The 25,236-nt window shown below is 41.2% G+C and overlaps 3 protein-coding genes across 3 annotated transcripts; all 3 read left to right on the top strand.

The window, feature by feature from the left end:
- Positions 1 to 274: 274 nt before the first annotated feature.
- LOC117061152 (olfactory receptor 5V1-like) lies at positions 275 to 1,210 on the top strand. Its single transcript, XM_033173839.1, has one exon. It carries the CDS (start codon positions 275 to 277, stop codon positions 1,208 to 1,210), a length of 936 nt encoding a protein of 311 aa, XP_033029730.1.
- Positions 1,211 to 12,242: 11,032 nt separating this feature from the next.
- On the top strand, positions 12,243 to 13,187 carry LOC117061140 (olfactory receptor 5V1-like). Its single transcript, XM_033173827.1, has one exon. The coding sequence runs from the start codon at positions 12,243 to 12,245 to the stop codon at positions 13,185 to 13,187; it is 945 nt and encodes a 314-aa protein (XP_033029718.1).
- A 4,261-nt stretch (positions 13,188 to 17,448) lies between these two features.
- On the top strand, positions 17,449 to 18,384 carry LOC117061129 (olfactory receptor 5V1-like). The gene has a single exon (XM_033173816.1). The coding sequence runs from the start codon at positions 17,449 to 17,451 to the stop codon at positions 18,382 to 18,384; it is 936 nt and encodes a 311-aa protein (XP_033029707.1).
- Positions 18,385 to 25,236: the final 6,852 nt, after the last annotated feature.

The raw sequence follows: 25,236 nt of genomic DNA, 5'->3' as shown, positions 1-25,236 counted from the left end.
ATTGCAACATTGTGTTGCAGGTCAAACTTGTAGTTTTAATAAAGATAATCAATGTCTGAACAGTGAGGTAGCCTGGCCCCCTTAAAACTGATACCAAGGGGACCGAGGAGCCTACGATCCCATGGAGTTGGAGCATTGGCACCCTGCTTCCCAATTGGCTGTCTTATTAATAACAGAACTAACCTTAGGTTACAAACGGAATAATTCCAGCTCTTGCTCTCTTAACAAATTTGCTTTGTTATCTCTATACTTTAGATAGGCAATTTGAGTGGCAATGGAGAAAGCCAATATCACAAAAACAAGAGATTTTTACTTCACAGAGCTGTCTGATCTCCCAGAAGTGCAAATCTTCCTCTTTGTAGCAATTCTGCTGATTTACTTGATCACTCTGGCAGGGAATGGATCAATCCTGACGGCAATAGCAACAGATAGTCACCTCCAGACCCCCATGTATTTCTTCATCAGCAGCCTATCTTTCCTGGATGTCCTTTGCCCCACAGTTACAGTGCCAAAGATGCTCCAGATATTTATGTCGGAGGACAAGTCAATATCATTTGTTGGTTGTGTATTACAACTCTTCTTTCTGATTTATGCTGTGGGAACCGAAGTCTTCTTGCTCTCAGTGATGGCGTATGACCGTTACGTGGCTATCTGCAGTCCCCTGCACTACACAAACATCATGACAAAAAGGCGATGTGTTCAGCTGGCTGCTGGGACCTGGCTAACTGGCTTCATCAATTCCATGATTCATACCTCATTGACCTTTACAGTATCCTTCTGTGAGCCCTATAAAATCCAGCAATATTACTGTGATATCCCACCACTAATGGCTGCCTCTTGCTCCTCTACCTATCTGCCTGAACTGGTTGCTCTCCTTGTGGCTGGCATTTTAGGAGGTGGTGCATTCCTGGTCACTCTGATCTCTTACATCTACATCATCTCTACTATTCTGCGTATGCGCTCTGCTGAGGGAAGGCGCAAAGCCTTTTCTACCTGTGGTTCCCACCTGACTGTAGTTTTCCTGTTTTATGGGACCACCATTGCCACCTATGTTCGCCCCACCTCCAGCTATTCTCCCAAACAGGACAGAATTGTTTCCATGTTGTATGGGGTGGTTACCCCTATGCTAAACCCTATGATCTACAGTCTGAGGAATAAGGATGTTAAGAGGGCCTTGGTCAAAGCATTTCGTCTGAAAAGATTTTCATGAAGTTATTGGGTTCAGTCCTCCCTGTCCTTGAATACTGTCCTTTAAATACGTTGTACTTCTGAGTTAAAGTCACTACAATATTCCTTCCTTCCTTCCTTCCTTCCTTCCTTCCTTCCTTCCTTCCTTCCTTCCTTCCTATGACCCTTTACTCGGAGACTATCGTTTAATGATTTACCTGAATCTAATGCATTCTTCTTTTGGGCCAAATTATGTTTCAAAAATAAAGGTGCACATTAGAGTCGATGGTGCATTTGATTCGAGTAAATACCATATGCAGTTTGGACACAAGCCTGCAATTCTCACATGGAATCTGACACTCAAATCTAGGGGTCTTTTCAAGTTGAGACCTGGAAGCACTCCAGAACCTAGCACCCCAAGCGTTACACAGACAGCAGAAAATAAAATCAGAAGTAAAATTTTATTACAACTAGCTTATGGCCACAACAGGAAATTAGCACAGTTACTAAAAATTAACAAAAAGAATAAGCATCACACTAATACTAGGTTGAATTTAGAAGAGTTTAAAACCAATAGAAGAGTTATTCTTAAAGGTTTTCCTAGATACTCATTTGAAAACACAGGTGTGGTGAAGGAAGGTGGAGAAAGAGGATGTTGGCTGAAGGGGTGAACCTTTTAGAACCAGGGTAGGTGGGTGACTAGACTTGTTTGCTTGTAGAAGAGAAACAGAGATAGTCAGAGAAATTAGGGGGCGTTCAGGAGTGGGTTTCTGAGAAAGTTTTAACGTAAAAATCACAAGAATGCAGGTTAGAGACTTTGGGGCAGTCACCCTTTTGCAATGGGAGAGTATGGATAGTGAGGAAAGGGGGAATTGAGATTTTAGGCTGAGACAACAGACAAGGAAGAGAACACATTTCCCCAAGAAAAGGGGACTTCATGGGGCTTCAAAGCAGAAGGCAAGGGAAGGAGAGAGAGGGGTCGACTTGAGAGAGATTAATGTATTTCCTTACTCTGCAAGGATGACGTCTGTTGGGGTTAATGGTGGTGACATGGAAATCACAGCATAGGAATGAAGGAAAGCCAAGGGTAAAATGCAAAGTGTGTGAGTGTGTTGTTCCACAAGAAATGTTCTTCTACAGAGACAGACAAAGTCTCTTGGGTAACCATGGATTCCTAGTTAGTTAGGAGAAAAGCATCAGTTCTTATGTTTGAGTTGGGCTTGGAGATTAAGAAAAAAGCAAAGAGTGTAAACTAATGGCAAAGGTTTGTACTTAAGGCTAAAACAGGCTCCTCAGCCCTCATCTACTGTCATGAATGAGCCAGCCCCCAGGGAAAGTTTGCAGCCAGCTCCCAGTGAAGGAAGTAACCAGGAAGAGAGAGGATTAACTGCAAGACAGGATGATTACAGCCAACTCCCCCGCCCGTAGGAATGCCAACTGATAGTAGAGTTGTGGAGAGTCGCCAGTGCACTAGCGAAGAACAAAATGCAGGGGCTAGAAACGAAAGCAGCCCAGAGAGTGGGAAGGACCATGGAAGTACTGTTTCAGAGAATGAGGAAGGGGTGGGAGCTGATCCCTTTAGTCCAAGGTCTAGGGGCATATGGGGGGTCTGCAAGACAGAATCCGTCACAAGAGGAAGTACGGCTGTTTCTGGTCTCGCTGGAAACACCCTCCTTAGAAGGGACATCTTTGATTTATAGATGGACAGCTGTGATCGCCGCTCCGGTGAACTCTGTTTTTGCACTAAATCTTCTAGTTAATTAACTACACTTGTTTGTTATCAACACTCCCTGACATGTACTCATACTGAAGGCACTGGCATGTTGAAGTTGATATTGATTTTGCTGACTAATGCTGGTTCCGTCTGTGTGTTGATAACAGGAAGATCAATCCTGGCAAGCTATTTGATATACCATCTTCTTTCCCTCCTATTTGTGACTTTCTAATACAGTGCTACCACGAGTTACAGACACTTCAGGTTACAGACTCTGCTAACCCAGAAATAGTACCTCGGGTTAAGAACTTTGCTTTAGGATGAGAACAGAAATTGGGCTGCGGTGGCGCGGTGGCAGCGGGAGGTCCTATTAGCTAAAGTGGTGCTTCAGGTTAAGAACAGTTTCAGGTTAAGAACGGACCTCCAGAACGAATTAAGTTCTTAACCCGGGGTACCACTGTAACTGGATATGTAACAGAACACACCACAATTTCTAGATTCTTCTGGATGGCCTCTCAAATGGAAGATAACAGGAATGCAAGATGCAGTTTATAAAAGAGCCTTTTAATCCAGGTTTGGTCCCGAGCAGATTTCCTGCCCTTGATCCTCATAGAAATCAACGGGATTATATGGATAAATAAAGTCTGCTTGAGTTCACCATAACATAGGACTAACATTTTTTCTCTCTGGATCAGCAGCATGGGCAGGAAGGGGCAGCTGCCCCCCCATAAATAAAAATCAATAAGAATACATAGCTAACTAAGGTTCTGCCCCCAACAAATGACCTGCCCCACCCAAAACAAAAATCCGGGCACCGCCCATCATCAAGACCATTGTATTCCTTTTGGCCAAAAGAGCTTTTACACAACTGAGTCTTCAAGTCAGCAACTGCAAGATTCCTGTGAGACCTTTGTCCAAATGTAGCCACTTTCTCTTTGTGCCATTTCCCCTCACGGCACATGCAGTGTTTTTTAAACTTTACTTCAGAAAACATATTCCAGCATTTCTCTGGACTCCACATTTTTTTTTATTGTTTTGCTTGATAAGGTGGTGCTACAGATTACTTGGGAAGCAAGAAAGGCAAGTAGCTTCAGTTTGGACGCAGGTGGCACTGTGGTCTAAACCACTGAGCCTAAGGCTTGCAGATCAGAAGGTCATCAGTTCTTATCCCAGCGACGGGGTGAGCTCCCGTTTTTTGGTACCAGGTACTGCCCACCTAGCAGTTCGAAAGCACGTCAAAGTGCAAGTAGATAAATAGGTACCGCTCCAGCGGGAAGGTAAACTGCGTTTTCGTGCACTGCTCTGGTTCACCAAAAGTGGCTTAGTCATGCTGGCCACAAGACCCGGAAGCTGTCTGCAGACAAACGCCGTCTCTCTCAGCCTATAGAGTGAGACGAGTGCCGCAACCCCAGAGTTGTCTGCGACTGGACCTACCGGTAACGGTCAGGGGTACCTTTACCTTTACCTTTAAGATTGTTGGTAAAATGGCATTTCCTTTTCACAGTGGCTCATTAATTCTAAATTATTGCACAGTGAAAAGTACATATGACCTTGTTTCAAACAAGAGTCAGGCAATTCCCTCACACTCAGTTGCCAGTCCCCTCTGGCCAAGCTGGTAGCTTTTGTGGATGAGGGGTGTGTGGAGACACAAAAATTGAATCAAGCTCAATGTAAATAAAAGTCAGATACGTAATCAATTATATATGGTTAAGTTGTTAAGCTTTAAACAAATTTACTTTATTTTCGCTGTACTTTAAATATCCCAGTTGACCTGATTGGCAGGAAGTTGGAGAAAGACAATATCACAGAAAGAAAAGATTTTTACCTCACCGATCTGATCTTCCAGAAATGCAAATCTCCCTCTTTGTGGCAATTCTGCTGACCTACACCGGTAGGGAACGGGGCAATGCTCTTGGCCATATGGACAGATGTTTACCTCCAGACCCCCATATATTTCTTCCTAAGTAATTTATCTTCTTAGATGACAAGGCAATATCATTGGTTGGTTGCATGCTACAACTCTTATTTCCAATTGATGTGGTGGGCACTCACATTTTATTGCTAGCAGTGATGGCATATGACCGCTATGTTGCTATCTGCAGTCCATCACACTACATAAACACCATGGCAAAAGCTAACAACAACAACAACAACAACAACAACAACAACAACAACAACAACAACAACAACAACAACAACTTCTTATTTATACCCCGCCCATCTGGCTCAGTTTCCCCAGCCACTATAGGCGGCTTCCAACAAAAGATTAAAAATACATTAAAGCAAATATTGCCTTGAAGAGACTTTGTCCTCCTGAGAAAAGTAGCAGTGCAAGTCCCATTGAAAGCAATGAGATTTCAAAGTTAAAGTAAGTTCCCTTGAGTTCACCAGAACTTGGGCACAACCCATCTTCTATGGATCAGGGCCATTGCATTCAAAATACCTTTTGGCCAAATGAATTTGCACACTACTGAGACTTCAACTCAGGGACTGCAGGATTCCTCAGAGACCTTTGTCCCAATATAGACACTTGGTCTCAATGCCATTCCCCCAACCGCCGTGCCAAAGGAAAAACAATACTTTGCCCCTTTGACTCAAGTCAGAGGCATTGTTTATTGGATTTTACTTCAGAAGAGGCATGCCATCATTTCCCTGATGAGACATAAATTCTTCACATTGCCCTCTTTTACTGTGGTGCTCAAGACTGCAAGGAAAGCAAGGAAGGCAAATAGATGCTTTATTCAACTGTACTGGCAGACTTAGGCAGTCAAACATTTTAGGTAGGTAGTGCTATTTTTTAGTGATAGGCATACTGTATTCATTCAATGAGCTGAAGATCAGAGATCAGAACTCATGATATCAGCAGATGATAGGCAAATTTGCATGTCACAATCTTAAATCCCTTATCAGTAAAAAGGGACTTTATAATGTAGCTTTTGGTTTTCCAGAAGAAAATCCATAGCATCTTCACAATATACGTTGTTGTAATGACTTAATTTTTTAAATACATTTCTTTTTAAAATCTGTATTAAAACCCATTCCATGGATTTAGAATTCAGTTGTGGGAATGTATAATGTAGGTTTAGTTACTGCTTTATAACAATTATTGTATGTCTGCATTACACTGGTAACATTATGTAAATTTTCAATCCATTAATTTTTATTAAACAGTTACAGATTTGGCAGTTAATTCTCTTAACCAAAAAAGGTCTGGTATTAAGAGAAAGTGTGATTTTGGAGGGTAGCGTTGTTAGATGGCACTATACATGTTTTATTGGTTTGTTTTTTTAAAAAACAAGAATCTGATATTTTCTTCCTTCATCATGTATTTTAATGAAAAATTAATGAAATTTTTGAATGAAAAATATTTTGAGAATCTTATTTTGTCCGTTGAAAATAGCTGATGAAAAAACTGGAATAATTTGTATCTGGTTTAATAAAGGTTAACACATGCTACAAATGGACATTGACTGGATTAATATATTTTAATAGCAAATTCTTGCTATCTTGATGTAGCCAAAAAGGTAGCATCCACACCAGGAAAAGGTATTATCTGATGTAGGAAACCCTGACATTTGCAAAAGTGGACAACATATTTAGGGGGGAAGTTTTAGGTGGAGGGAAACTCAAACTCAGCATGCTCATTGTCTATGCAATGCTGTCTCACTGTTTGGGGCAAGGGGAGTGGAAAAGAGTGAATAGAACTCTGTAGGTGGACATTGCAACATTGTGTTGTAGGTCAAACTTGTAGTTTTAAAATAGATAATAAATGTGGGATGTAAAAAGGACAGGGGCAGTCAAACCCAACTTCCTTATATGGAACTCTACAGTTGGGAATGAACTCTACAGTTAGGAACTGCCAACTGTAGTGTATATGCCGAGTCTCCATGTCGCTGGTCAGTTGTCGTGTCTATCTCTAAGACAGTTTAAAAGTAGCATTATTAAAATGCACCGTTGGCACTAGGCCAAAAGTATAAAGAGGGACTTTCTCTCAAAAGGAGAAAGTCACCATATGTATGTTATTTAGTAACTTTTAAGCCTGCCTCTAGGATCCTTATGTGACTAGATGATGATTACTTGTAAGTAAACGTTATACACTTTACCAAACACTGTGAAGTGTCTTATTGAAAGAGGGATAAAAAGGGGAAGACACCAGGACAATATTTTTAAGACTCTAGCGAGTCTATGCAAACTATCTGCTGCGCATATGAAGTAAAAAGGGAATGTTAGCTCTGCTGATATTATCGAGCTTGTAAACGCAAGTTGGGATAGGATATCTAAAACAATATATCCTCTCCCACATCCCTCAACATTCCCACAAAGGGTTAGCGGGCCCAGAATTGCATATTTTTGTGTATTTTTAAAGGATTGCATCGGATTGCAATTTTGAGTTGAGTGGATTTTCCTGGTGAGCACAAGGCCTAAAGCATCCATTGTGCTGAAAAGGGGAATTAACTACCCCTCCCCTCCCTCAGTGTTCACAGTAATCCAAGGCAGTGAAGATTTGTTTAGAGATTTTTGCATTTTGAGATTTTTGAACATTTTTCAAAAAATTTTGGATTTTAAGATGGCTAGTGCAAATTTTGATAGTGATACAAAACTAGGGATGATTGTGCTGAGTGAGAATAATTTTATGCACTGGAAGCAGCGCTTAATAGCATATCTAGATGCAAAGCATGTTTTGGAGGCTGTTGAAGATCCCATGCCTACTGGCACAAGTAGAGAGGATTTAGCCAAGATAGCAGCTTGGAAGCGCAAGAACAGTGAAGCTAGGCATATAATTCTATGTGCACTTCGCAATGAGCATCTATCATTAATAAATAGTAAAGATGATGCATCTCAGATCCTAAAAGACATTGAACGCATGTATGGAGAATCTTCCAGGAACTCCTACAGAAGCTTGATGTATAAATTAACCAGATTGAGAATGAATTCTAAAGGAGAATTCACAGCGCACATCAGCAAATTTACTGAGATTATTCAAAAGATTGACCTCACTCCTAAGCCTTTTGATGAAGAAACAAAGGTATCATTTTTGCTAGCATCCCTAGGACCGTGTTTTGATCCATTTGTCAGTCTAATGGACCATAGAGAAGGTCTAACTTTCAAAGACCTGACCAGTCATTTAAGAGAAGAGTGTAGAGAGAGAGCAGAGTCTCCAGTAAGAAATGCCAGAAGCAAGGACAGTAATTATGCGTCCAGGCAATTTACAAAGTCCAGAGAAATGCCCAAGAAAATAATTTGCTACAATTGCAACAAGGAAGGCCATATTTCTAGGAACTGTAAAGCTCCTCCTAAAGCAAAGAATTCCCAAACCTCTCAGCCAAAATGGCAAAAGAAGGGGAAATTTGAACGCACTATGCTACTTCAAGAAAGGAATTTAGCTGTTCATAACCGTGAAAATAAACGTAATATGTGGATTTTAGATTCAGGAGCCAGTTCACATTATTCATTTAAAAGAGAAAATTTTAATGAGATAAATGAAGATGAAGAATCTGAAATAGAGATAGCAGATGGCAGAGTTATTAAAGCAAAAGGTGCAGGTTCCATGGACTTGAAATTCAATATAAACAATGAACCTGTTAAGACCAAAGTGCTTAAAGTTTTGTACGTTCCAGAACTAAGTTGCAATTTACTCAGTGTGTCCAGTTTGGACAAGAAAGGTTTCCAAATCACATTTGGAAATGGAGAGTGTAATGTGACTAAAGATGGTGAACTGTATATTCAAGCAAAATTAATTAATGGTGTTTATGAGATTGATATTTCAGAGACCCAGTCTGCAAACGTCGCGCATCCCAGCCAGAAAGATGAAGCTGATATGCAACTATGGCATAGGAGACTAGGACACAGAGACACCACCACCATTATGAACCTACAAAAAGGTGATCTTGTAAGAGGTTTACAGGTAAAAGAAAGCAAAGAGGCTCTGACAAAATGCATAAGCTGCATTACTGAGAAGGCTGTGAAACCTTCTTTTCCACGTTGTGCAGAACAAAGAAGCACTAAAGTGCTTGATATCATATATTCGGATCTATGTGGTCCAATTAATGTTCCATCACTTGGCAACAACAAGTATATTCTAATTTTTATTGATGATTTTTCAAGATATTGTGTTGCATATTTCATCAGAGAGAAAAGTGAAACAGTGGAAATGTTCAAAGAATACATTGCCATGGTCAGAAACAAGTTCCAACGCGCTCCAGCTGTGTTGATGACTGACAATGGAGGTGAGTACTGCTCACGTGAAATGCAGACTCTCATGGCCAAGGAAGGAATTGTACACGTAACTACAATCGCTTTCACGCCACAGCAGAACTCCATTGCAGAGAGAAAATTTAGATCCATTATGGAAATGACAAGGTGCATGCTAAAGGAAGCATCCTTGCCACAGAAGCTGTGGGGAAATGCAGCTGACACAGCAGTTTATTTGCAGAATAGATTGCCAACAAAAGGAGCAGAGCGCACACCATTTGAACTTTGGCATGGCAAAGTGCCTAATTTGTCACACATTCGTGTGTTTGGAAGTCTGTGCTACTATCACGTGCCCAAAGAACACAGACAGAAGCTAGACTCCAGAGCACAAGCAGGTGTCTTTGTTGGATATGCATCTGGAGGGAAAGGCTACAGAGTATTGGACTTAAAAAGTGGCAAAACCAGTGCGCACCATGCAATTTATTTTGATGAGCATGCGATGGTTAACACAAAGAATACAGTTATTGACTGTTCCAAGGAGTCAGAATGGACTCAAGAACTTATTGACTTTCCTTCTGAAACCCCAAGAAGTGCTAATCTGCGTTCTAATGTCATAGCACCCCCTACAGGGAATGCACCAGAACATGCAGAGGATCAAATTCCTACTGGCTTCAGAGATGAAGAGGATGACTTAGACATGCCACCATTGGAGGAGGATGAGGATGTTGATGCGGTTCCAGAACCAGAGGTCAGACGCTCATCCAGAACCAACAGGGGTGTTCCAGCACCACGGCTGTCCTATTTTGCAGGGTCGGCATCTCCACAGGAACCTTCCACATGGGAAGAGATACAGAAAATGCCACCTAAGGAAGCTAATCTCTGGAGGAAAGCCACGCAGGACGAAATGGATGCATTGCATCAAAACAAGACTTGGACCCTCACGGAACTACCTCCGGGTAAGAAAGCCATTGGCTGTAAATGGGTTTTCAAGATTAAGAAGGGGTCAGAAGGGGAAGTTCAACGCTACAAAGCTAGACTTGTGGCACAAGGATTTTCACAGAAATATGGTGAAGATTATGATGAAACGTTTGCACCAACTGTAAGATACAGTAGCGTGAGAATGCTTTTAAGCATTGCAGCATCCAAGCAGCTGAATGTAAAGCACATCGATATTGCCACTGCGTTTTTGCATGGACAGATTTCCGAGGAAATTTATATGAGACAACCCAAAGGTTTTGTGAAACCACATGAGGAACATTTAGTGTGCAAGTTGCAGAAGGGACTGTATGGTTTGAGACAGGCTGCTAGAGCCTGGAACCAGAAATTGCACAAAATGTTAACGCAACTTGGCTACAAGCAAGGAAACGCTGACAAATGCTTGTACAGTAAGTCAGGTAATGGACAATTCTCATATATTTTGGCTTTCGTTGATGACTTGATTATCACGACATCAAATAACAGAGAATATGTGCAGATTGTGAAACACCTCAGCAAAGAGGTGGGAGTCAAAGAACTAGGAGATGTCAAGTACTACCTAGGAATCCAGGTGGAAAGAGAGGAAGACGGATCGTTCCTTCTCAGCCAGCGACAGAAAATAAATGAACTGATTGAATGCATGCAGATGCAAGACGCAAACCCAGTTGCAACGCCCATGGCCACAGACTTTCTGAAGAATCAGCAGGATTCGAAGCTGTTGCCAGATAACTGTGAATATAGGTCGGTAATTGGTAAACTTTTGTATTTAGTTACCACATGTAGACCTGACATAGCCAATGCAGTGGGGATTCTTAGCAGGAAAGTGAGTTCTCCCACTGAGCATGATTGGGCTGGTGTGAAGAGGGTGGTGCGTTATCTGAAGGGTACAGTGAATTGTAAATTGAGGTTGCCAGCTGTCAGTGACCCTAAGTTGGTGGGCTACACTGATGCAGATTGGGCTGGGGATAATGCAGACTATAAGTCAACAAGTGGTCATGTTTTTATGTTTGGGGATGGACCTGTAGTATGGGGCAGTTATAAACAGAACTGTGTAGCATTATCTTCCACAGAAGCTGAATATATTTCTGCATCGGAAGCGTGCCGAGAGATTGCCTGGCTCGATGAACTCATCAAGGACTTTGGTTTGGTGAGAAAGCAAGCTGTCAGTTTGCTGGAGGACAATCAGAGTTGCATAAAACTGAAAAGTTCCTTGCCAGGACAAAACATATAGGTGTGAGATACCATTTTATACGTCAGGCAGTTCAGGATGGACTTGTGGAACTGTCGTACTGCTGCACCAATGAGATGGCTGCGGACATCCTGACAAAACCCTTGCCTAGAGAGAGTTTCCAGAATCTACGAGTCAAGCTGGGACTCTGGGTGGTTGAATAAAGTTGAATTTGCCTGAGAAGGGGTATGTGGGATGTAAAAAGGACAGGGGCAGTCAAACCCAACTTCCTTATATGGAACTCTACAGTTGGGAATGAACTCTACAGTTAGGAACTGCCAACTGTAGTGTATATGCCGAGTCTCCATGTCGCTGGTCAGTTGTCGTGTCTATCTCTAAGACAGTTTAAAAGTAGCATTATTAAAATGCACCGTTGGCACTAGGCCAAAAGTATAAAGAGGGACTTTCTCTCAAAAGGAGAAAGTCACCATATGTATGTTATTTAGTAACTTTTAAGCCTGCCTCTAGGATCCTTATGTGACTAGATGATGATTACTTGTAAGTAAACGTAATACACTTTACCAAACACTGTGAAGTGTCTTATTGAAAGAGGGATAAAAAGGGGAAGACACCAGGACAATATTTTTAAGACTCTAGCGAGTCTATGCAAACTATCTGCTGCGCATATGAAGTAAAAAGGGAATGTTAGCTCTGCTGATATTATCGAGCTTGTAAACGCAAGTTGGGATAGGATATCTAAAACAATATATCCTCTCCCACATCCCTCAACATTCCCACAATAAATGTCTGAACATTGAGGGAGCCTGGCACCCTTAAAACTAATACCAAGGGGACTGAGGTGCCTATGATCCCATGGAGTTGGGGCGTAGGCACCCTGCTTCCTGACTGGCTATCTTATGAATAACAGTACTACCCTTAGGTTACAAACGTAACCATCCCTTCTATTGCTCTCTTAACAAATCTGCTTTGTTTTTTCCCTACTTTAGATATGCAATTTGAGTGGCAATGGAGAAAGCCAATATCACAAAAACAAGAGATTTTTACTTCACAGAGCTGTCTGATCGCCCAGAAGTGCAAATCTTCCTCTTTGTAGCAATTCTGTTGATTTACTTGATCACTCTGGCAGGGAATGGATCAATCCTCATGGCAATAGCGACGGATGTTCACCTCCAGACTCCCATGTACTTCTTTATCAGTAACCTGTCTTTTCTGGATGTCCTTTGCCCAACTGTCACTGTGCCCAAGATGCTCCAGGTCTTCTTGTCAGAGGACAAGTCAATAACATTTGTTGGTTGTGTATTACAACTCTTCTTTCTGATTGATGCTGTGGGCACTGAAATTTTATTGCTCTCAGTGATGGCGTATGACCGCTATGTGGCTATCTGCAGTCCCTTGCACTACACGAACATCATGACGAAACGGCGGTGTGTTCAGCTGGCTGCTGGGACCTGGCTAACCGGCTCCATCAGTTCCATGATTCATACCTCATTGATCTTTACATTATCCTTCTGTGGGCCCAGTAAAATTCACCAATATTACTGTGATATCCCACCATTAATGGCTGCCTCTTGCTCCTCTACCTACCTCCCAGAACTGGCTGCTCTCCTTGTGGGTGGCATTTTAGGAGGTGGTGCATTCCTGGTCACTCTGATTTCTTATATCTATATCATCTCTACTATCCTGCGTATGCCGTCTGCTGAGGGAAGGCGCAAAGCCTTTTCCACCTGTGGTTCCCACCTGACTGTTGTTTTCCTGTTTTATGGGACCACCATTGCCACCTATGTGCGCCCCACCTCCAGCTATTCTCCCAAACATGACAGAATTGTTTCCATGTTGTATGGGATTGTTACCCCTATGCTTAACCCTATGATCTACAGCCTGAGGAACAAAGATGTTAAGAGGGCCTTGGTCAAAGCCCTCAGCCTTAAAATATTTTCACGAAATGGTTAGGTTCTGTCTTATCTTTCCTTCAATACTCTCAGAATATGTTGGACTTCAGAGCACATTCTTAACTAATACTTGATTGATCCATTGAGAAGGAAAGCAAATGAAGTCTTGATATCAGGCCTGGTCCAGATTTTCCTCAGTTTCCACAGCACATATTTTAAGGGAAAAGATATGGTACCTTTAAAAGGGTCTTTAAAAGGGTTTATCCTGGGAATTTAAACTGTTGTTTTCATAAAGAATATAAGTTTAAAACCATGACTGTTATTGGTGTTTAAATTAGTGGGTTCACACTAGTTCACAGTCTTACACCTGGAGTAACAACAGCAGCAACAACAACAACAGGCCTCACTATTTGTGAGTACTGATGGTTCAAACTCCTTGCATCAAGGAATTCTGGAATCAGGAGCTTCAACCTGTCTTCACGTAGTGCCTGAGAGTAAGTCCACCTGAATGCAGTGAGAGTTAGTTCTGAGTGTAAACATTTTATAAAAGATATATGCTTCAATTCATACTTTGTTTATCTTTTACTCTCACTGTATGCAATCCCCCCTGCTACTGTAGCTCCTATGCTGTAACCCATGTGCATCTAGATTGTATGCTCCTTGACTCAGCAACTCTCTTGTTCATGTTTCTCTGAAAAGTGTCGTGTATCCTGACAGAGTTATAAAAGTATACCTAAACAACTCAATCTTCTTAATACAAATTGATAATGTTTGCAGATGATATTATTCTGTTCATCACAAAGCTCACAGTTCTGTTCCAATATCACTGCAAACCATAGATGCTTTTGGCAATATCTCTGGATATACTATAAACTGGTCCAAATCGGAGTTGATTTTCATAGGAAATAACCTTTTTGGTTCAACTGTTTAAACAATACTAATTTTGTATTTGCATAGGGAACATTAAATATTTAGGCATATGAATACCACGAGACTTATCTATATTAGCGTCATTAAACACCAACAAAATATATCATGGGTTATCAATGGATATTGACAAAGAGGAATTCCAATTCACATACTGAGCAAATACTTTCACAAAATTAAATCTTTGTTTCAAAAATGCCTTTGGGGCTCTTCAGTTCCAAGAATATCTATGCCAAAAATGAAAATACCAATAAAGAAAGGAGGGTTTGGGACCCCAGACTTAGAATTTTATCACCAAGCATATTTACTGTCAGGTACACAATTCTGGGGGACCCACAACAGCGGTCTAAATTGGGCTGCTTTGGAATATTCCTATGTAGCACCGTTCAAAAGATGGGTGGCACTTGGGTCTAAATAAATTAATACTTGAGATGCTATTGAAACAATATCAGTTTGAATGATACAGCACCACATGCCCAAAAAATATAATTTTGACTCTTTCTCCCTTGACAAAATGACTTTGTGGGGAAACTCGTCTTTAAAAATAGGTAAAGAAATGGTTGTTTGGAATTCCTTTTGAATTATATACCCAGCACATGGAACCTTACAAAAGGACAATATGACTGGACTCTTCGTGCACTTACCACAGCAAAAAGACCGATACTGATTAATTGGAAAAATAAAAATGTGGCTCCCTTCTACAGTTGGATTGAAGACTTCCACAAACTTGCAGCATATGAACAACTTGCATATAAACGCAGACTTGCCATGGCCAAATTTAATGATATTTGGAATTCATTCTTACAAACACTGTAATAGGTTAAGATCTGGTGAAGTACAATACAGTGGTACCTCTACTTATGAGCACCTCTGGTTACATATCCTTCGGGATACGCATGCGGCAAACCTGAAAGTATTTTTTTCACGCAGAAGTGCTCTACCATGCTGCGTGCGTGTGCAGAACAGGCACCTCCGGTTGCGGAAACCTCCGGATCCGACTGGAGCTCCGGAACGGATCCCGTCTGTAACCAGAGGTACCACTGTAATAACTTTGTGAAGTACACAGTTTTGGTCCCCCCCTTTCCCTTTACCTTCCCTTCTACATGGGGGCTGTTTCTCTCTCTTTTATTTACATCTCACCATGTTTAGTGCACTTCCTAACTTTCAATAAAAATGTCTGAAAAAATATTAATAACAATAATAAACAACTCAATCTTCTTCAACACAAAAGGAACTGGAAGACATAGTTCCTATAAAAACCATGAACAATTACGTGTAATTTTTACAGGAGGTTCTCATGCTTTGCAGGCAAATGATCCCAGGTTCAATCCCTGGCACCTCCAAGTAGGCATTCGGATAATATTCTGTCTGAAACCAGGGGTGGCTGATTCTCAGTAAGTTCCCTTGAGTTCACCAGAACATGGGCACAACCCATTTTCTATGGAACAGGGCCATTGAATTCAAAATATGTTTTGGTCAAATGAATTTGCACACTACTGGGACTTCAACTCAGGGACTGCAGGATTCCTCAGAGACCTTTGTCCCAATATAGAGTCTTTGTCTTGATACCATTCCCCCAACCGCCATGCCAAAGGAAAAACAACACTTTGCCCTTTTGAATCAAGTCAGACGCAATGTTTATTGAATTTTTCTTGAGAAGAGGCATGACATCATTTTTCCTGACATAAATTCTTCACATTGCCCTCTCTTACTGTGGTGCTCAAGACTGCAAGGAAAGCAAGGGAGGCAAATAGACTTAGGCAGTCAATCTTTTTAGGTAGGTAGTGCTATTATTTAGTGATAGGCATACTGTATTCATTCAATGAGCTGAACATCAGAGATCAGAACTCATGATATCAATGGGTGATGGGTAAATTTCCATGTCACAATCATAAATCCCTTATCAGTAAAAAGGAACTTTATACTGTAGGTTTCGGTTTTCCAGAAGAAAAACCATAGCATCTTCACAATATAAATTGTTGTAATGACTTAATTTTTAAATCCATTTCATTTTAAAATCTGTATTAAAACCCATTCCATTGACTTAAAATTCAGTTGTAGGAATGTATAATTTAGGATTACCGGTAGTTACTGCATTATAATGTAGGTTTAGTTACTGCTTTATAACAATTATTGTATGTCTGCAATACACTGGTATCATTACAGTATGTAAATTTCCAGCCCATTTATTTTTATTAAACAGTGACAGATTTGGCAGATAATTCTCTTACCCCAAAAAGGTCTGGTTTTGAGAGAAAGTGTAATTTCGGAGGGTAGTGTTGTTAGATGACACTATACATGTTTTATTGATCTTAGGATTTTTAAACAAGAATCTGATATCTTCTTCATTCAACATGTATTTTAATGAAGAATTAATGAAATTTTAAAATGAAAAATAGACTAATATTTGGAGAAATATTATTTTGTCAGTTGAAAATAGTTGATGAAAAAGCTGAAAAAGTAATTTGTATCTGGTTTTATAAAGTTTAACATTTGCAACAAATGGACATTGACTGGATTAATATATTTTAATAGCAAATTCATGATATCTTGATGTAGCCAAAAAGGTACCATCCACACCAGGAAAAGGTATCATCTGATGTAGGAAACCCTGACATTTGCAAAAGTGGGCTATATTTTTAGGGGGGGAGTTTTAGGTGGAGGGAAACTGTCAAACTAAGCACGCTCATTGTCTATGCAATGCTGTCTCACTGTTTGGGGGCAAGGGGAGTGGAAAAGAGTGAATAGAATTCTGTGGGTGGACATTTGAACATTGTGTTGTAGGTCAAACTTGTAGTTTTAAAATAGATAATCAATGTCTGAACATTGAGGGAGCCTGTCCCCCTTAAAACTGACACCAAGGGGACTGAGGTGCCTACGATCCCCTAGAGTTGGGGCGTTTGCACCCTGCTTCCAATTAATAACAGAACTACCCTTGAACTGGGGACGCGGGTGGTGCTGTGGGTTAAAGCACAGAGACTAGGGCTTGTTGAACAGAAGGTCGGCGGTTCGAATCCCCGCAACAGGGTCAGCTCCTGTTGCTTGGTCCCAGCTCCTGTCCACCTAGCAGTTCGAAAGCATGTCAAAGTGCAAGTAGATAAATAGGTACCACTCCAGTGGGAAGGTAAACGGTGTTTCTGTGCACTGCTCTGGTTTGCCAGAAAGTGGCCTAGTCATGGTGGCTACATGACCTGGAAGCTGTACGCCGGGTCCCTCGGCCAGTAACGCAAGATGAGCGCCGCAACTCTAGAGTCGGACACGATTGGACCTAATGATTAGGGGTCCCTTTACCTTTACCTTTGTCCTTAGATTACAAACTGAATGGTCCCTTCTCTTGCTCTTTTAACAAATCTGCTTTGTTTTCTCCATACCTTAGATATGCAATTTGAGTGGCAATGGAGAAAGCCAATATCACAAAAACAAGAGATTTTTACTTCACAGAGCTGTCTGATCTCCCAGAAGTGCAAATCTTCCTCTTTATAGCAATTCTGTTGATTTACTTGATCACTCTGGCAGGGAATGGATCAATCCTCACGGCAATAGCGACAGATGTTCACCTGCAGACTCCCATGTACTTCTTTATCGGTAACCTATCTGTCCTGGATGTCCTTTGTCCAACTGTCACTGTGCCCAAGATGCTCCAGATCTTTATGTCGGAGGACAAGTCAATAACATTTGTTGGTTGTGTATTACAACTCTTCTTTCTGCTTGCTGTTGTGGGCACTGAAATTTTATTGCTCTCAGTGATGGCGTATGACCGCTATGTGGCTATCTGCAGTCCCTTGCACTACACGAACATCATGACGAAACGGCGGTGTGTTCAACTGACTGCTGGGACCTGGCTAACTGGCTTCATCAATTCCATGATTCATACCTCATTGACCTTTACACTATCCTTCTGTGAGCCCTATAAAATTCACCAATATTACTGTGATATCCCACCGTTAATGGCTGCCTCTTGCTCCTCTACCTACTTCTCAGAACTGGCTGCATTCCTTGTGGCTGTCATTTTAGGAGGTGGTGCTTTCTTGGTTACACTGATTTCTTATGTCTATATCATCTCTACTATCTTGCGCATGCAGTCTGCTGAGGGAAGGCGCAAAGCCTTTTCCACTTGTGGTTCTCACCTGACAGTAGTGTTCATTTTCTTTGGAACCACCATTGCCACCTATGTGCGCCCCACCTCCAGCTATTCACCCAAACGGGACAGAATTGTTTCCATGTTGTATGGGGTTGTTACTCCTATGCTAAACCCTATGATCTATAGTCTGAGGAATAAGGATGTTAAGAGGGCCTTGGTCAAAGCATTTCGCCTCCAAACGTTTTCATGAAGGGGCTAAATTCTCTTCTTTCTGTCCTTCAATACTCTCATAATATGTTTGGCTTCTAATCACATTCTTGACTAATATTCGACTGATCGATTGAAAGGAAATAAAATCTGGTTGATATCCTCCTCAGTTTCCACAGGACATCTTTTAAAGAGAAGAATACATGGCCTTTTGTTTTGAAATAGGGTAAAGTTTTGACATCGTGATTGTTTTTGCTGCTCTGATTTGTTTGCATTGAAGCTTGAGTGGGTTAAATTTGTGGGTTCACACTAGTGCACAACATTACATCTGGACAGGGGCATAGCACGGGGGGGGGGGTGCCCTGGGTTCCATAATGGAGGGTTTGACAAATTGTCAAGGAACATTTTTTTTGAATTTTTCTTTTGAAAATGCCTGCTCCGAAGGTCTTATCATACTATACTAGGTGTTCACTTGGCTGTTTTCCTATGTCATGAAGGCTGAAATTTCAGTTCAGTGGAGCACTTACTGTTCCCAACCCTAACCCTGTGGAAAGCCATCTAATTAGACTTTAATTTGATTTTGAGATGTTTTTAGGAGGTAATTTAATTATTGTTTGATTTTATACCAATGTTATGTATCTGATATTAGCCACCCTGAGCCCAACTTCGGCTGGGGAGGGTGGGATATAAATAAAAGTTTATTATTATTATTACTTGTTATTATTCCTTTGTAAGGAAATATGAAATAACAAAACCATTTTTGCGCGCGGGGGGGGGGAATCAATGGGGGGTTGACAAGAAATTTTTCGCACCGGGTACCACCTGACCTTCCTATGCCTCGGGGGGGGGGGGGTTGACAATTTTTTTTTGCCCCCGGGTACCAATTTACCTTGCTATGCCCCTGCATCTGGAGTAACAGCAACAGCAGCAGCAGCAACAGGCTCCACTATTTGTGAATACTGATGGTTCAAGCTCCTTGCAACAAGTAATTTTGGATTCAGGAGCTTCAACCTGTCCACACTAACTGTAGCAGCCTTGCCTGAGAGTAATTACACCTGAACACAGTGGGAGTTACTCCTGAGGTTTGCAGTGTAAACAGGCATAAAAAGCATTTGCTCCAATTCTTCCTTTGTTTCTCTTTTACTCTTACTTTATCTAATCCTTTCTGCTATTGTAGCCCCTGCCTCACAACGCACCTGCCTCTAGATTGTACGTTCCTTGGGGCGGTATCTCTCTTGCTTATATTTCTCTGTAAAATATGTATCCTAACAGAGTTATAAAAGTATATTTAAACAGCTCCATCTTCTTCTCCTACACAAAAAGAATGGGAAGACATTGCTCCTGGAAAAAAACTATGAACAACTATGTATATTTTAAAAGTGAACTAGTAGTAGTAGTAGTAGTTGTTTATAAAATTTGTTAGTAACTTGCAACCAAAGAAACAGACAGGAACCCTCTCACATAGATACATTAAAACCAAAAGGAAAAAGAAATACATTAAAAACATACCACCCACTTCTAAATGGCTACCAATAGTTAAAGACCAAAGGCCAGGTTATAGAGGAAATTTTTGCCTGGTAGCTCATGCTTTGCTTGCACATGATCCCAGGTTCAATCCCTGGCACCTCCGAGTAGGAATCTGGAAAATCTCCTGCCTGAAACCAGGGGCAGCTGCTGCCAGTCAGTGTAAAAGGTAAAGGTAAAGGGACCCCTGACCATTAGGTCCAGTTGCGGACGACTCTGGGGTTGCGGCGCTCATCTTGCTTTACTGGCCACGGGAGCCGGCATACAGCTTCTGGGTCATGTGGCCAGCATGACTAAGCCGCTTCTGGCGGACCAGAGCAGTGCACGGAAATGCCATTTACCTTCCCGCCGGAGCAGTACCTACTTATCTACTTGCACTTTGACGTGCTTTTGAACTGCTAGGTTGGCAGGAGCTGGGACTGAACAACAGCAGCAACCTTCTGATCGGCAAGCCCTAGGCTCTGTGGTTTAGACCACAGCACCACCCGCATCCCTGCCAGTCAGTGTACCTACTACTGAACAAGATGAGTCAGTGGCATAGCTCAGTGGAAGGTTGTTTTCCATGTACCTATCATTTTAATTCTTTCTAACAATGATAACCAATACTTCTCTTTATATTTATGTTGAGATGTGAAGCAAGTAACTTGTGGTGGCACCATGTTTATCTCCCCCCCCCCCCCGGTACATCTGGTGACATCGGTGTCTACTTTTCAGCACCACTTTGTCAGGTTTCTGTAGGGGCTTGACTTGATGTGACTAGCTCTGAATTGCTGGTATTCCATCTGATGTACTATATAGGTTGTAATTTTATATGTGAATGTATTGCTTTTGTTTTAATGGAATTCATGTTTTATGTTGTAAGCTGTCCTGGTATCATTAATAGAATGAAGGCCAGACTAGAGATTGAAATAATAATAAAAATATTAAAAACCCTAAACACTCTCAATGTTACTAAAACAAAACAAAACTATTCTGTCCTTCCTTCCTTGAATCATGGAATCACTAAATTAAGTCTTCTTGAATTTGCCAGAACTTTGGGAGAACTCAGCTACCCTGGATCACAGTCATAGGATTCAAAACACATTTGGGCCAAATGTAAACAAGTAGAAGGAACTTTCTTCCATATGTGGTGGTTGTGCCCAAAGGTAAAAGACTTCTGGGAAAAGATTTATAATGAAATGAAAAAGGTGTTGAAAAACACATTTAAAAAAGAAACCAGAAGCCTTTTTACTGGGCATCCTAGGTCAAGAAATTCCAAAATGTGATAGAATTTTATTTATGTATGCCACAACAGCAGCCAGAATGTTGATAGCTAAAAACTGGAAGACAGAAGAACTACCAACGATCGAAGAATGGCAGATGAAAATGATGGACTATATGGAGCTCACCGAGATGACCGGGAAACTTCGTGACCAGAGGGACGACGCAGTGGAGGAAGATTGGAAGAAATTTAAATTCCATTTTAAAAAACTATTGCATGATTGATAATTAAATATAACTAGGAATGTAAGGCTAGACTGTAGACTTACTCTAAGGATAGGTGTTTAAGATAATTGAATATGAGTGAAGAAAAATGGTTAAGATTAAATAATTAAGTAAGTTTTATAGTAAATAAGATTTGGCAAGATGTTCAGAAATTACTAAAGATGATAGACAAGGAACGCAGGAGGAGGAGATAGGTGGAAGTATATTTACAATGTGAGGAATAAATATTAGGTATAAGATACATTTTTGTGTTTTTGTTTTTGTTTTTGTTGTTGTTATTTGTGTATCTGTGTATTTTTTCTCTGTTTTTTAATTTTTAAAAATAAATATATTATAAGAAAAACCAACACATTTGGGCCAAGTAAGTTTTCTCACTTGCAACTTCAAGTCAGGAACAGCAAGATGCCCCAGAGACACTTGTCCCAATGTAGACACTTTGTCTTAATGCCAGCTCTCCCCATGGCAAAAGCAAGGGTGGAGGGGGGGGGGAAATACTTTCCCCTTTTGCCAAATGGCAGTGGCAATATTTCTTATATTATACTTCAGAAGATGTACATTTCTCTTGAGTCCGCATAAGTTCTTCACATTGCCCCCTCCTCCTGTGGTGCTACAGATTACAAGGAAAGCAAGAAAGGCAAGTGGGTGAATTTCATTATACTGGCAATCTTAGGCAGTCAAACATTTTAGGTCTGTAGTGCTGTGTTGTTGTTTTTTAATTGGATTCATATTGTATTCATTCAGTATACTAAAGATCAAAGATCAGAACTCACCGAGGCATCAGTTGATAATGTTGGGCAAGTTTCCATTTCGCAATTAAAAGCCCCCTGTCTGTATAATGGAAATGCTGGTGGGAATGTATAGATATATAGTAGGTTTAGTATTGTTAGTAGCTTTGAATATATTGTTGTCATTACCCAAGATTTAAATCTGTTTGTGAGAATGCATACTGTAGGTTTAGTGACTGCAGTCCAAAAATGATAGTATATTTGGCATATGCAGTGGAACCTCGGTTTTCGAGTGTCTCGGAAGCCGAACGTTTCGGAACCCAAATGCCGAAAACCCGGAAGTTAATGCTTCTGTTTTCAAACGCGCCTCAGAAGTTGAACGGCTTCTACTGCGTGATTTTGAATTTTCTCAATGGAAATTGCTGACAGCCCATTGTACCTTGGTTGTCGAACGTTTCAGAAGTTGAACGGTCTTCCGGAATGGAATACTTTCGACAGCCAAGGTTCCATTGTATCAGCCGATGTAGGAATCCTTGAATTTTGCAGAACTGGGCAACATCTTCAGGGCAAAAGCTTTAGGAGGAGGGTAAGGATCAAACAGCCTGCTCAGTGAGCATGAAATGCTAACTCGCTGTTTGGGGAAAGGAGTGAAGAGAACGCTATAGCTGGACATTGCAACATTGTGTTGCAGGTCGAACTAGTATATTTGATAAAGTTAATAAATATAGCTGTTAAATGCTAAAAGCAATATATATATGGTGTTATATATATATATATATATATATATATATATATATATATATATATATATATATATATAAACACATAGAATAATACAATTGTAGAGTTGAAAAGGACCCCAATAGTCACCTTGTCCAACCCCGTGCAATTCAGGAATATCTTTCAGGCTTTGGTACTAATGTATTACCCATTATTCCAGTGGTCTCTAAAATTTTGAACAGAATAATTTACATTGCATAGTATATAATACAGTTTATATTATTAAACTATTATTTTCATCAAGTCTGCATTCCTATGCCATAGGATTGTGCAGATCTTCCTCTGCATGATCAGATAAAGAGATATTTCAGTGGAGAGGGAGGTGAGATTAGGGAGGTCTCCCTTCAGAAGCATACCCTCCAACATTTCTCTGATGAAAACAGGGGCATCCTAAATACTGTAATAATAATAATAATAATAATAATAATAATAATAATAATAATAATAATAATAATAATAATGTCCTGCCCATCTGACTGGACAGCTTCCAACATATATAAAAACATAATAAAACATTAAACATTAAGAAACTTCTCTATACAAGACTGTATTCCAATGTCTTCTAAAGCTTGTATAGCTATTTATCTCCTTGGCTCGGGCTGGGGGTTGCATAGCTCCATACCCTCCAACATTTCTCCAATGAAGACAGGGACATCCTAAGGAAAAGCAGGACATTCTGGGATCCAGTAAGAAACTGGGATGGCTTTTGTAAATCCGGGAATGTCTCTGCAAAATAGGGACACTTGGAGGGTCTGCAGAAGCAGTGGCAAGATCTCTTGCTACTGCTTCTGTGCCTGCTGTCAGTGCTCTGAAAGTGGTGAGGGAACAAATGGGGCCTTCTGGGTTTTTCACGGGTGTGGGTAAGGGGTGGTTTCAGATCCTCTGCATCCAATGCTCTGCAACCAACACCTCCCTTGAAGTTAGTGTTTGTACTTCTTGCCAAATGGAATAAAAGAGAGGGATATTTCTTTCTTTTTTTTTTAAATATCCCTCTGAAAGGAGATTAAAAAGGAATATCAACACTGCCAGTGGTGGTTCATTGTGGATGGTGGCTGTGGAAGCTCAGGGGTGATGAATTGGGTCTGTACTAAGAGACAGCCAAGATAGTAAATTATTTCACAGTGAAAAGTAAATATGACCTTGTTTAAAATAATGTTCAATGGAATCTGTATTGATATTTTGGCAACTCTCTTCCACTCAGCTGCCAGTTCCTCTTGGCCTGCTTGGTAGCCGTGTTTGTGGCAGGGATACAGGTATGGTACAAGTTCTATGTGATTAAAAGTCAAATGGTCTATCAGTTATACACTCCTGCTCGCCAACCCCATTTACCTGCTAACCTCTTTGCAAACTCCTACCTCCACACCTGGCCTAACCCCTTTTTAAGGAGGGCTGGTTGGAGGTGCTTTAGAGAGTGTGGTTTCCCACCTTTAAAGCATCAAGGTTTAACAGAGGAGGTAGCTTCTTCAGAGCTATTTGCCAAATTGTTGAAGCCTCCCCTCTCCATTAAACCTTGCTGCAGTCACATTTAACAGACAGTGCCTCTCATCCTCATTTAAGAAGTGCACTTGGACCACCTCCCATTCATGCTGCTTTCTTGCTCACTCGCACACCTGCCTGTCATTGTGTCATCATGCAGGAGTTGGTGTGGCCACCATGTGAACCACAGCATGACGACAGTGTTACCTTTTTGTATATACCGTAGGAAGATATAGACCTACTTATTGTTAGCAGAGTCACTTGAATAACAGAAGTAGTATCTGGAAAGAAGAGAAACTGAGAATACTTTACTTAGTAAACTAAACAAGAGCAGTATATAATATGAGGAGAAATAAGCAAAAGTTTCTTCATTCAGGCCTAGTGCATGCCAGGGAGACATAAAACCAGTGGCGGAGCTTCATGCTCCGGCACGGGGGGGGGGGCGGAGTACAGGCGGGGGCAGGGCTGACACGCATCCTGGGGGCGGGGTGCACCGCCCGCAGGGGTGTGGCGTGCATCCTGGGGGCGTGGCGTGCTGCCTGTGGGGGCGTGGCGCCCAGCGCGGGCGGGGGGGTCAGCCGTGATGGCACCCTGCCAGGATTGCGCCGCCGGGGGTGGTGCGCTCCCCCCACACTCCTCTTCCTCTGCCAGTGCATACAACTACACAAGAGGAAAACTCATTCAGAACAGCACAGCAAATCAGAACTCAGTAAGGATCACAGCATTCTGATTCATTGCCAGAAAACACCTACATCTCTCCTCTTGGTTGGCTGTCTTACTAATGATATAATTAACCCTTGGGTTACAAATTGAATGATCCCTGCTCTTTCTCTTCCGACACCTTTAACAAATCTACTTTCTCTCTGTGTGTATTTTAGATATTCCAATTGATTAATTCGATTGGC

The sequence above is a fragment of the Lacerta agilis genome, chromosome 1 (genome assembly GCF_009819535.1).
Source record: "Lacerta agilis isolate rLacAgi1 chromosome 1, rLacAgi1.pri, whole genome shotgun sequence".
In the NCBI taxonomy this organism is placed as follows: Eukaryota; Metazoa; Chordata; class Lepidosauria; order Squamata; family Lacertidae; genus Lacerta; species Lacerta agilis.
This window is presented reverse-complemented; position numbering and strand designations above follow the sequence as displayed.

Excerpts from the sequence above, each read along its gene's own strand:
- LOC117061152 (XM_033173839.1), top strand. The coding sequence starts at position 275 with ATGGAGAAAGCCAATATCACAAAAACAAGAGATTTTTACTTCACAGAG.
- LOC117061140 (XM_033173827.1), top strand. The coding sequence starts at position 12,243 with ATGGAGAAAGCCAATATCACAAAAACAAGAGATTTTTACTTCACAGAG.
- LOC117061129 (XM_033173816.1), top strand. The coding sequence starts at position 17,449 with ATGGAGAAAGCCAATATCACAAAAACAAGAGATTTTTACTTCACAGAG.